The sequence below is a fragment of the Quercus suber genome, unplaced genomic scaffold, assembly GCF_002906115.3.
Source record: "Quercus suber isolate HL8 unplaced genomic scaffold, Cork oak 2.0 scaffold_92, whole genome shotgun sequence".
NCBI lineage: Eukaryota > Viridiplantae > Streptophyta > Magnoliopsida > Fagales > Fagaceae > Quercus > Quercus suber.
This window is the reverse complement of record NW_027069557.1, coordinates 471,047-483,353: the sequence shown is the minus strand read 5'-3', so window position 1 is coordinate 483,353 and position 12,307 is coordinate 471,047. Positions and strand designations below refer to the sequence as shown.

At 45.0% G+C, this 12,307-nt stretch overlaps 2 protein-coding genes and 1 pseudogene across 2 annotated transcripts; all 3 read right to left on the bottom strand.

The window, feature by feature from the left end:
- Positions 1-3,711: 3,711 nt before the first annotated feature.
- Positions 3,712-4,302, bottom strand: LOC136067936 (uncharacterized). Its single transcript, XM_065774416.1, has one exon. It carries the CDS (start codon positions 4,300-4,302, stop codon positions 3,712-3,714), a length of 591 nt encoding a protein of 196 aa, XP_065630488.1.
- A 105-nt stretch (positions 4,303-4,407) lies between these two features.
- LOC136067935 (uncharacterized) lies at positions 4,408-4,946 on the bottom strand. Its single transcript, XM_065774415.1, has 2 exons — positions 4,654-4,946; positions 4,408-4,549 (listed from the first exon to the last, which is right to left on the bottom strand). The coding sequence occupies exons 1-2, from the start codon at positions 4,944-4,946 to the stop codon at positions 4,408-4,410; spliced, it is 435 nt and encodes a 144-aa protein (XP_065630487.1).
- Positions 4,947-9,609: 4,663 nt separating this feature from the next.
- Positions 9,610-11,320, bottom strand: LOC112035603 (SNW/SKI-interacting protein-like; annotated as a pseudogene).
- Positions 11,321-12,307: the final 987 nt, after the last annotated feature.

The window sequence follows — 12,307 nt, the reverse complement described above, 5'->3', positions numbered from 1 at the left end:
CCATGCAATGCCTTGGTTCTGTCTAACACTTAGGATATTTTGAAGTAGTTAGTTTTCCCACAGGCTTGAGTTCGAGGACCATGCAATGCCTTGGTTCTGTCTAACACTTAGGATATTTTGAAGTAGTTAGTTTTCCCATAGGCTTGAGTCCGAGGACCATATAATGCCTTGGTTCTGCCTAACACTTAAAATATTTCGAAGTAGTTAGTTTCCCCATAGGCTTGAGTCCGAGGACCATGCAATGCCGTGGTTCTGTCTAACACTTAGTCTAGTTGTCAGAACGCGAGATACATAGTCACAATAGCGGAAGCATTTGAATCCAAAAAGGCTTCTTCATTAATAATAATACCTTTTCAGGTCATTTACATTCCACGGGCGAGGTACAGGTTTTTCGTCTAGATCTTCTAAGTAGTATGCCCTTATCCCCGCTACTAATGTAACTCAGTAGGGCCCCTCCCAGTTGGGTCCCAGCTTTCCCCAAGAAGGGTTCTTAGTAGCCCCTATGACTTTTCTTAGTACCAGGTCCCCCGGTGTTAGTGGTCTGAGTCTCACATTGGTATCATACCCCTGCTTGAGCTTTTGTTGATAATAGGTCAGCTGGATCATCGCTCGTTCCCTTCGTTCTTCTACCAGGTACAGGCTCTTCCCCAGCAGTTCATCATTGCTGCCTGGGGTGAAAGAGCTCGTCCTTAGCATCAGGAAGCTTGTTTCCAAGGGGATCACCACCTCGGCACCATAAGTTAGGGCGAAGGGTGTTTCCCCCATTGACCGCCGGGGAGTGGTCCGGTATGTCCAGAGAACGTGAGGCTGCTCCTCTACCCATCTCCCTTTGGCGTCATCCAGTCTTTTCTTAAGCCCACTGACGATGACCTTGTTGACGGCCTCGGCTTGCCCGTTTCCTTGAGGGTAGGCGAGCGTTGAGTATCTATTTATGATCCCAAGCTCATGACAGTACCTCCTGAAGGCCTTGCTATCGAATTGGAGCCCATTATCCGAGACAAGAGTGTGAGGGACCTTGAATCGTGTCACAATGTTCCTCCAAAGGAATTTCTTTGCGTCTACGTCCCTGATATTGGCCAGTGGCTCGGCCTCGACCCACTTGGTAAAGTAGTCCATGGCAACCAACAGATACTTCTTATTCCCTGGCGCTTTGGGGAATGGTGCTACAATGTCCAAGCCCCATTGGGCGAACGGCCACGGACTGGACACGGGATTAAGGACCTCTCCTAGCTGATGGATATTCAGGACGAACCTTTGGCACTGGTCACACCTCTTGACATAATCCTGGGCCTTTTGCTGCATTCTTGGCCACCAGTATCCCTGTGTGACGACTCGGTGAGACAATGATCTCCCCCCCGTGTGGCTCCCGCAGATTCCCTTGTGCAGCTCTTCGAGTAGTAATTATGCTGCTTCGAGGTGGACGCACAGCAGGTATGGCCCTGAGTAGGAGCGCATGTATAGTTTGTGATCCTCGGATAACCAGAACCGAGGAGCTTTTCTTCGTACTTTCTCAACCTCTGACTTGTCTTGGGGCAGGATATCATCTTTGAGGAATCTCACAATGGGGTCCATCCAGCTGGGACCCACTCCGACCCTAAGGATGGGGATCGCTTCCTTCGTCACCTCACTCACCCTCTCCAGGTGCTCCACAAGTATAATCCAAGGTAGACCGTCTGCCGAGGAAGTTGCGAGTGTGGCTAATAAGTCGGCATGGCTGTTCCCACTCTTAGGGATATAAGATAGACTGTAAGTCCGACTGTAAGTGCTTGACTTGGCTCAGGTATTCTTGCATTATCAGATCTCGGGCCTCCATCTGTCCCCTTACCTGTCCCACTACTAGTCTCGAGTCTGAAAACATCTCCACCGACCTTCCCCCCATCTTCCGCACCATGGCCATACCCTGCAATAATGCCTCGTACTTTGCCTCATTGTTTGTGGCCGGGAATCCGAGCCTCAAGGATTTCTCTATGACATGATCTTCAGGGGACACTAAGACTAGTCCTACTCCCAACCCTCTTTGGTTTGCCGCGCCATCAACATATACTTTCCAGCATGGTGGCCTCGGGACAGAGACTGCTCCAACTAGCCTTTCGTCAGCAATCCTTCCCTCGGTTCCCACTTCTATAGTTGGCTCAGCGAACTCTGCCATCAAGTCTGCCAGAACCTGGCCCTTTATGGCATCCGAGGCATGTATTTAACATCGAAGGCCCCCAGGATGGTATTCCACTTTGCAATTCTTCCTATGTAGTCGGCGGCTCGAAGTACGGACTTCAAGGGTAGTTGGGTTAAGACGACCACCATGTGAGCCTGGAAGTAATGAGGCAGCTTTCGCGAGGCATGGACCACGGCAAGTATGGCCTTTTCCAAAGGTAAGTACTTAACCTCGGCTTCGTGTAATGACTTGCTAACGTAGTAGACCAGTTTTTGGACGCCACCATCATCTCGTATCAGCACCAGGCTCACAGCGTGGTGCGCCACAGCGATGTATGCGTATAGGACCTCGTCGGCCTCTGGTTTAGACATGATAGGTGGCCGAGCCAGGTAATCTTTGAGCTGTTGGAAGGCCGTGGCGCATTCCTCGGACCACTCGAATCCCTTCCACTTGTTGAGCAGGAGGTAGGACGGTCTGCATAGATCGGCCGACCTGGAAATGAATCGATTCAGGGCCGCGATCATCCCAGCAAGCCTCTCGATCTCTTTGGGGTTTTGCAGAGGCCTTAGGTTTTGGATAGCTTTGATTTGGTCAGGGTCGACCTTGATCCCCCGGTGGGTAATGATGTAGCCTAGGAACTTGCCAGATCCCATGCCAAACGAGCACTTGGACGCATTTAGTCGCAGCCTGTGCTTCCTGAGGACGTCAAATATACAGCCGAGGTCCCACAGATGCCCGGACACCAATCTGCTCTTCACCACCATATTGTCAACATAAATCTCAATGGTTTTGCCCAACAATAGCTCGAACATTTTCGTCATCATCCACTGATATGTAGATCCAGTGTTCTTCAGGCCAAATGGCATCACCTTGTAGTGGTAGTTCCCAATGGGCGTTACAAAGGCCGTCTTCTCCTAATCCTCCAAGGCTAATGGGATCTAGTGGTAGCCCTGAAAGGCGTCTAGAAAGCTCATCCGAGGATGGCCTGCGGTCGTATCCACCAGCTGGTCTATCCGTGGCATTGGGAAGGGGTCCTTCGGGCAAGCTTTATTAAGGTCCGTGAAGTCCACGCAAACCCTCCATTTACCACTTTTCTTCTTGACCACCACAGTGTTGGCTAACCACTCGGGGTAGAATACCTCTTTAATAGCGCCCGCGTGCTTAAGTTTATTGACCTCCTCTTTAACTGCCTCAGCGTGTTCCTTTGATGGGTGTCGGGGCGGCTGCTTCCTGGGGGTCACCGAAGGGTTGACGTTGAGGCAGTGACATATGAAGGATGGGTCAATCCCTGGGGCGTCGCAGGGGTCCCATGCAAACACGTCCAGGTTATTCTTGAGAAACTCAAGCAACTCCTCCTTCTCCCGGGGAGGCAGTTGGGTTCCAACCTAAAAGAATCTCTCCTGGTCGTCATTGATGACCACTTTCTCTAGGCCTTCGAGCCTTGCTTCCTCGGCGGCCGGGTCAACTGGTGCCCCCGAGGTGGTTAGCTACTATAAGTTTTCGGCCATGGTGGCCGACGGCTCCGTATCTTGCGAACGTGAGGTGGCCGCGACCATGCACTACCTTGCCGTTGACCGGCACCCTCGGATCTCGAGGATTCGGTCTCCAGACGGGAATTTCACTTTCTGGTGCAAGGAAGAGGCGACACCTCCTAAGGTGTGGAGCCAAGGCCTTCCCACAATGGCAGTGTAGGGGGAGTACGTGTTCACCACTATAAAGTCCACCTCCACTACTTCCGAGCTGGTCTGGATGGGCAGCCTGATCATGCCCTTCGGGGTGACCAGTTTCCCATCAAAGCTCATCAAGGGGGAGTTGTAGGGCGACAAGTCCTCAGGCTTTAGCCCCAGCCCCTTATAGAGGTCAGGGTGCATAACCTCCGCCGCGCTGCCACCGTCCACCATCACCATTTTGACATCATAGCCCCCAATTCTGAGGGTGATTACCAAAGCGTCGTCGTGGGGTTGGGTGGTTCCGTCCTTATCCTCCTCGAAAAAAGTCAAGGTCGGGTGACAGCCTCTTCTGGCCCTCTTTGGCTCTGACCGAGACTCCCCGGTGACCATCTGGGCTACGGACAGCACCCGCGAGGGGCGAATGCCTGTTCTTCCTGGCGCAGCCAAGATCACATTGATCGTTCCAGCGGGTTGCCCCATGGCTGTGTTCCTCCGTGGCTCCTGGTAGGTCTGGCCCTGCTGGCTGCTAGAATGGTGCAGGAGATGCTTCAGCCGCCCTTCCCGGACTAACTGGTCCAGATAGTTTCAGAGATTCCTACAGTCCTCCATAGCATGCCCGTGGTCCTGGAGATACTGGCAATAGCGGTCCTGATTACGCTTCTCGGGGTTCCCCGACATCTTATTCGGCCACTTGAAATACGGTTCGTTCTTGATCTTTTCCAGCACCCTGTGCACCGGTTCTCGGAACACAGCACCGACAGCCTGGGCGTTTGTCGCCCCAGATTACCCTATGAAATCTCTTCTCGGATGGGTGTTTTATATCGGTCCTACCTGGAATCCCTCCTCTCCTGAGGGATAGCCTTCTCCTTCCCCTTGCCCTGCAGTAAGTCTTCCTCCACCCGTTTGTATTTGTTGATTCGGTCCATTAGCTGCCGCATGTTGGTGGCGGGCTTACCAGTTACGGACTTCCTCAGGCCGTGCCCCATTGGGAGCCCGTTCTTGAACGTGTTGATGGCAACATCATCGTACTTGCCGTCCAACTCGTTGTAAATCTCCCAATACTTGTCCGAGTAAGCCTTAAGGGTCTCGTCATCACGTATGGTCAGGGACAGCAACGCACTCATGGGCCGAAGAGGTCTGTTGTTCATGACAAAACAGAACCAAAGGCCTGGGTCAGCTGTCTATATGAGTCTACGGAATTCGTCCGTTGAACTACCTCATTGCCACAGGCCCCAAGCTGGACGGGAAGACTTTGCACATCAGCGCCTTGTTCTTAGAGTGAACGGCCATCCTCTGATTGAACTGGCTCATGTGCTCCACATGGTCCGTTTTGCCATTGTAAATGGTGAAGGTCGACTACTGAAACCTCCGAGGGAGCACCGCCTCGTCTATGCGACGCGTAAAAGGTGACATAGAGAGCTGGTCCAGGGCCCTGCTCATGGCGTCACTTCCCAAGCCCTTAGGGGTTAGGCTGCCACGCCTACGCCTCCGATAGCTCTCATCCTCGTGGGAGAAAACTTCACTCGAGGGTGTCGTCGACCTTTGCCTGTAGTCATCATCACTTTCGTAGTCAGAGGGTAAGTCAAGGCTGGGTTCGGGTCTCTTTCGCTGTGCATGGCGCAACTTTCTCTTGAGATCATCTATCTATCGCTGCATGGTCGCCTTATCTTCCTGCCTCTGAGAGGCGTGACTCTTATCCTCCCTAGGGCACGCGGCCGCTTCTATGCGTATGGCTTTCGCTAGTTTGCGAGGTGTGCACGCTTCCTTCTCGGAATCGTTCGTTCTCCTTATTCTGGCCGTGCCCCGTGTTGCCATAGTCGTTTGGACGTTAGGGTCTTGCTGGTTCGTGTCGATGGGAACTCCCCTGGTGAGGGTCTAACCCTACCATGCCTGGCGGTTGTCCCTACTGACGCACGAGTTCTTCCCACAGACGGCCCCAATTGTAGGGACCAGATTTTGGACACTTCTTCAGGTGGTGAGAGTGGACCCAAGCCCAGCTTGCCCTTCAATGAATTTATAGAGAGTGGGCTCAAGAACTAGGCCCTAGTAAGGGGTACAACTGCCCTGCATGGTTGCATGTGGATTTATCACCTTAAACATGGATTGAGATGCACAATGATGCTCCTTTGACTGGTCTTCCGAAGCTTGATGTTCTTATTATTTCTTTTAAGATTGATTACAAAGATTCAGAGGGCACAGGTCACTACAGAACTCCTTAATGTCGATCTCCCATCCCCTATTCAGGAGAGACTCCTTACGTTATATACCTCTCTAAACTGATCCTAACCTTCCATTTGTCGATTAGTCAGGCCACCACTTGAGAGCCTGTCCCATTAGCGGCATCCCTATTCCTCCAGTGGGTTGCAGCACCCAAGGCAGCACTGTTCAGGAGTCCTGTCCTCATTAATGCAGCCAGGACGTTAGTTGAGGGCATTCAATGCAGAGGTGACAGCTCGTCTAAGGCTTGCTTCTTCGCCGTGCTCCCATCGCCGACGCATGGCACTGGACCCTCTCCTCCTCGGATATTCAAGAAGACGCCTCTTTGGTGGGGTGGTGCTCGTGTTCTTCCGAGGTCTTAGATGCCCAAGGACGGGCCATCCTCGGATATGTTTCTTGGGGGCCGGTCCTCACGCTTTCATCCTCGGACCCCTCATGCATCCTCGGCGCGGGCCCCTGGGCCTAGCTTGGAGTGGGCCAAGGCTGCCTGATTTTCTGGCCCCACATTTATAAATATACATGTGTGTGTGTGTGTGTGTGTGTGTGTGTGTGTGTGTGTGTGTGTGTTATAATAAGTATAAAAGTTTACCATAAAACATTACCTGAATTCAAAACAAGTTATTCTTGGTTTTAGACTTTAACATCAATTAAAAGAAAAAAGAAACACAATATAAAAAATAGAAAGCTTAATTGTTCATTGCATAATAAGAAAATAAATAATATTAATAAGTTACCATTCTACCCTTACAAAACTTCAAAAATTACAAAACTAAAAAAAAATAAAAAATAAAAAGCTTTTTTCTGTACCGACTAGTACGCCTGGTATTGGTCGATAATGCCTAAAATCGGTTGGTATGGTCGATACATGGCCGGTACAATCTGTATTTAAACTGGTATGAAATGTTGGTGTTTTGATACCAATATACGTACAGGTACGGTACATATCGGCCAGTATCGATACGGTATCAACTACCTTGGTATAGACTCACTCACTCTATCCAATCTCTAATTCATTTGCTATTTGATTCTAATAAAAATTAAAATAACCGTCCTCATTTACTAATTTGCTAATTGTCTTCACCTTGAATGTGAACAAAAGTTTGTTCATAATCCTCATTTAAAGCTACACTTCCAACAATATCATGCTGGTTGTATTGTTGTTGTATCATCGTATCTCTTCTCAATTGAAGTCAAGGCTTGTAGTTGCCTCCTCTACAATTCCAATTCATTTTCTAAGCCATTTTGAACCCTTCTACCCATCGGTCCATTGGCTACAATATCATCTTCCTCTACTACAAGAATAGCTAACTTCTTTCCGTTGCCTTTTCTTCCCCTCTCTATCATCATGGCTTCTTTCTGCTGTAGACTATGCTAATGCAATTGAAGGCCATGGTTAACAAAAGGAAGGTGTTAAGAATCATGTTTAACAATTAAGATTGAATTTGGATGGTTCTTACTAACCGAAGATTTGTAATTGGATCTCACTCTCACTCTTGTAGGAATATATAATGCAATTGAATTTGGGTTGTCCTCTTTGGGTGAGTATGCCATGGCCTAGGGTGAACCATGGCGGAGGGCGTAAATGGAGTCGTCACCTACTTTAGGTCTAGGAACCATAAATATAGCGCCCTTCGTGGAAAGATTGATCTCTACCAGAGCACGTATTCGGAGTTTAGGTATATGGATGGGAAGGTGTTTGGGTGCTCGACCCATGGGTCGGCTTCCACTCATTATGTTCTAAATCTTAATCTCATTAAAGGCATATTTAACTTGTTATTCTAACTCACACACACTCTAACATGCATCTAAAAGCAAACAATCATGGCATAATCAACCTAAGCCTAGAATTCATTTATCATGGCCTTAAGCATACATTCCCAAGGTCAGAAACATCATAAGGCAGTTACAATTGACTAACTCCATCAAAAATAGTCACCGAAGTAAGTTTTGATCTAAGGTTTCCAAGTTTTGGTTTGAGAGATGGAGGGGTTCAGATTGAGTGAGAGAAAGGGGGAGAAAAACCACTACCATAATGGCGATAGGGAGCAGCGACGAGAAGCTTAAAGGGATGGCCATAGGGGATTGACTTGTTGGTTTGTAAGAGAGATCGGACTCATCTTTTACAAATAATTTTAAAATATAAAATTTTGCATTTTAAATATTTAATCGATGACCTAATTATTGATCTTTAATTTTCTTGAAATTTTGCAAACAATAAGAATATATAAAGGTAATGTAATCCAATAGTGGATTTGTCAAATCTNTACTAATTTGCTAATTGTCTTCACCTTGAATGTGAACAAAAGTTTGTTCATAATCCTCATTTAAAGCTACACTTCCAACAATATCATGCTGGTTGTATTGTTGTTGTATCATCGTATCTCTTCTCAATTGAAGTCAAGGCTTGTAGTTGCCTCCTCTACAATTCCACTTCATTTTCTAAGCCATTTTGAACCCTTCTACCCATTGGTCCATTGGCTACAATATCATCTTCCTCTACTACAAGAATAGCTGACTTCTTTCCGTTGCCTTTTCTTCCCCTCTCTATCATCATGGCTTCTTTCTGTTGTAGACTATGCTAATGCAATTGAAGGCCATGGTTAACAAAAGGAAGGTGTTAAGGATCATATTTAACAATTAAGATTGAATTTGGATGGTTCTTACTAACCAAAGATTTGTAATTGTATCTCACTCTCACTCTTGTAGGAATATATAATGCAATTGAATTTGGGTCGTCCTCTTTGGGTAAGTATGCCATGGCCTAGGGTGGACCATGGCGGAGGGTGTAAATGGAATCGCCACCTACTTTAGGTCTAGGAACCATAAATATAGCGCCCTTCGTGGAAGGATTGATCTCTACCAGAGCACGTATTCGGAGTTTAGGTATAGGGATGGGAAGGTGTTTGGGTGCTCGACCCATGGGTCGGCTTCCACTCATTATGTTCTAAATCTTAATCTCATTAAAGACATATTTAACATGTTATTCTAACTCACACACACTCTAACATGCATCTAAAAGCAAACAATCATGGCATAATCAACCTAAGCCTATCATTCATTTATCATGGCCTTAAGCATACATTCCCAAGGTCAGAAACATCACAAGGCAAATTCAAACAAGCATGTCAAGATATCTAAATATCAAAAACATGGGATTCAACCAATTATATTCATGTTCATCAACCATATCATACTCATCAAACAAAATAAATACATGTTTATGTGATTATGCATGACTTACCTCACTTACCTTACTGCATCACAGCACATATGCATCAATGCATGTTCATGGTATTCAAACAAAATAAAAAAAAACCAAATAAACATCAAAGAGATAAAAAAAATGAAGCAAAGCAAAAGCAGAGGAACAGAATATTAAAGATAGAAAAACCAAGTAAAACAGAGACTCAAATATGTAAAGAAAAACAAAGAAAAACTAGATTTGTATTTCAGCTACAACAATTTGTATCAACAATACTAATAACAGTAAGGACCCGTTTACTATAAGCCCAACCCCCACCCACCAACACCATCCCCACCCCCACAACAAAAAAAAAAGCTACTAAAAAGTTAACACCCTGATTCAAATCCAATGTGAGTTCTACTGGAACCACCTTCATAGCCATCTCGCATTGAAGATCCAGCACTAGCTCTCATTGAGCCTCTAGCACCAACTTCCTTGAGAGCTTTCTTACCAGTATTGACCTCTGACGAGAACTGACCCAGTCCAAAATAATCCTCCTCAAACTCAAGTGGCCCATCTCTAGGACCAGTCATCCGCAACTGTTCTGCGTTTCCATATCTCTCGACATCAACACCTTTGTTTGGCCTACTGTATAGGGTTGAAAGTGTTGGCTGAGCAGAAAACAAGGCCTTGTCATACACATGGTACTGGTCATCAGTTGCGAATCCAGAGTCCATTCCTTTGTCCTAGATGAACAGTCTTTGGTCATACATAACCTCTCCTCCTCTTCCTGCCCCTCCAACAGAAGAAGCCGTGCAAAGAGCAACCTTCTCGCTAATATCACGATCTCTATCTCTTGTGATCTTGCTTTTCTTCGTCTTCCCCATCGCAGCATCCTTGTCCTCCAACCTTCTCTCCCTCTCCCTTTCTTAGCGTCACTCTTCACGCACTTTCTCACGCAGCATATGTTGTTCATCCATAGTCCCTTAGGCAGATGATCCTCCTCCTCATAGGCGCTTTCATGCTCAAAATGAATTCTCATCATATCAGAAGTATCTAAGGTTGCAACAGCAGAAGCAGTTCTCTTAAAACATGCCTTTTGAGCAAGGGCCCGAGCTCGCGTTCTTTCCTTTCCTTCTCCTTCATGAGAATCTCCTTCTGAAGCTTGGATCTAATGGCTACAGCTTCTCAGGCCTTGTGCTCTGCAAGATACGGTGCTTCTGAAAGGGTTGCAAAATTATTGTTGACATGGACATCATGAAGGGCTCTACCATCAGCTGCGAGACGCTTATCAAGAGGAATGGTGTAACCTTTAGGGTTAATCCAATTAGAGACGCAAGGTGGAATTTTCCAGTCTTGCTAGTCCTTCACGGTAACGGGGCGAGGAGGAGAATGCATGACTGGCACAGGAGGGGAGGCAGAGGCAGAAGGCTTTGTAAGACTCTTATGCTGAACTTAGGAGGATCAAGGGGATCGGCAGGCATCTCCAATATGTTAATTATCCTCTCTTTAGAACCTGAGTTGAATGCAACAGAAGCAGATTGCTGTGAAGGTTTATACTTTATAAACTTAGAAGAGTATTGTTGTCTTGCAGTAGTGAACCTAAGATTCAGAATCTTTTCAAAGGAAGTTTAGTCTTCTCTCTCTCTCTCTCTCTCTCTCTCTCTCTCTCTCTCTCTCTCTCTCTCTCTCTCTCTCTCTCTCTCTCTCTCTCTCTCTCGCCACCATTAAATGTTTATTTTGTATACAAACCTTTTTGAGGGTTTGTCAAGGTCAAATCCAAGTTGAACCCATACTAAAATCTCAAAGTGCAAGAAGTTAAGATTATATAGATCTTAGATTTACTAAAAATGAATTAAAGAGAAAATTGAACACCTCATTAATTGAAATTAATTGGTTCAAAATAGTTTAATTATATATTTAGCATAGACTCACTCACTCTATTAAATCTCTAATTATTTGCTAATTTTTTCTAATAAAAAAACTTAACCGCTACAATTAGTGAAACAAATATAACTCATTGATCATCTCACCAACCAACAAACTCTTTGATTGCAATGTATCTTTTGAATTAATGAAATCACGTAACTTGCTCATGTTTTAAATAAAATAGGCACACTTGTAAATGTTGAGCAAAAAGTTTTTTTTTTTTTTTGTCTCTCTTAAATAGATTTTAATCTCTTTCAAGCATTACGGGTTCTTTTTTATAAAGAAATGAGAGTTCTAAACTATCAACTATTCTTATGAGACATGCTCATATTGTGCTTTATTTGAGGTTTAAAAACCATTTAAGAGGGATGAAATACAAAATATATATATTTTTTTTTAAGTGTCTAGATATAGAGTGTGTGTGTGTGCGCACGTGCAATAAAGTAAAGGGGAAGAGGATTTCTTGAAAATAAAATGGTTGACATAAAAGTAAAGGGGAAGGGGATTGCTTGAAAATAAAATAGATGACATAAGGATCTGTTTGGTTGGAGGGATAGAAAAGTGGGAGGATAGAAAATGGCAGAAGGATGGAAAAGTGGGAGAATATGAAAGATTTTAATTTCTTTAATTTTTGTTTGGTTTGGGAGTGGAAAAGTGAAGGGATGAAAAAAATGAGTTTGAATAAATTTACTCATATATCCTTGTTAAATTATGAAAAGCATATTTGTTTCTAAGAAGTTGTATGTCCATGGCAACCTCCCCAATGAGAGTATTTGTGTATGATTATTTCTAGTGATCTTGCTTGGTTCTTATGGAAATTCTGACTTATGAGGATGAACTACATCTTTTTATGAGAATTTTGGATTGAGAAATAATATTAATTCTTTGAATCTTTTAATAGTTGTACTTGTACCTGTATACCTAGAGAAACCAACACAATATAATATTTTGCAAGCCTTTGTATTGATACTGATATAGCGCTGAACTATTGTTCTATTGTGAAGTGGATGGAAAGGTGATTCCCGTGGTGGATTCATTTGGGTTTTTTTTAATAAAATTCTAAATTTTTGAGAATTTTTTTTTTCCTTTTTTTTTAAGAATAGCTGACAGATGGAAGTAATTAAGTTTACAAATTTTACTTTCTTTTCTTTTCCT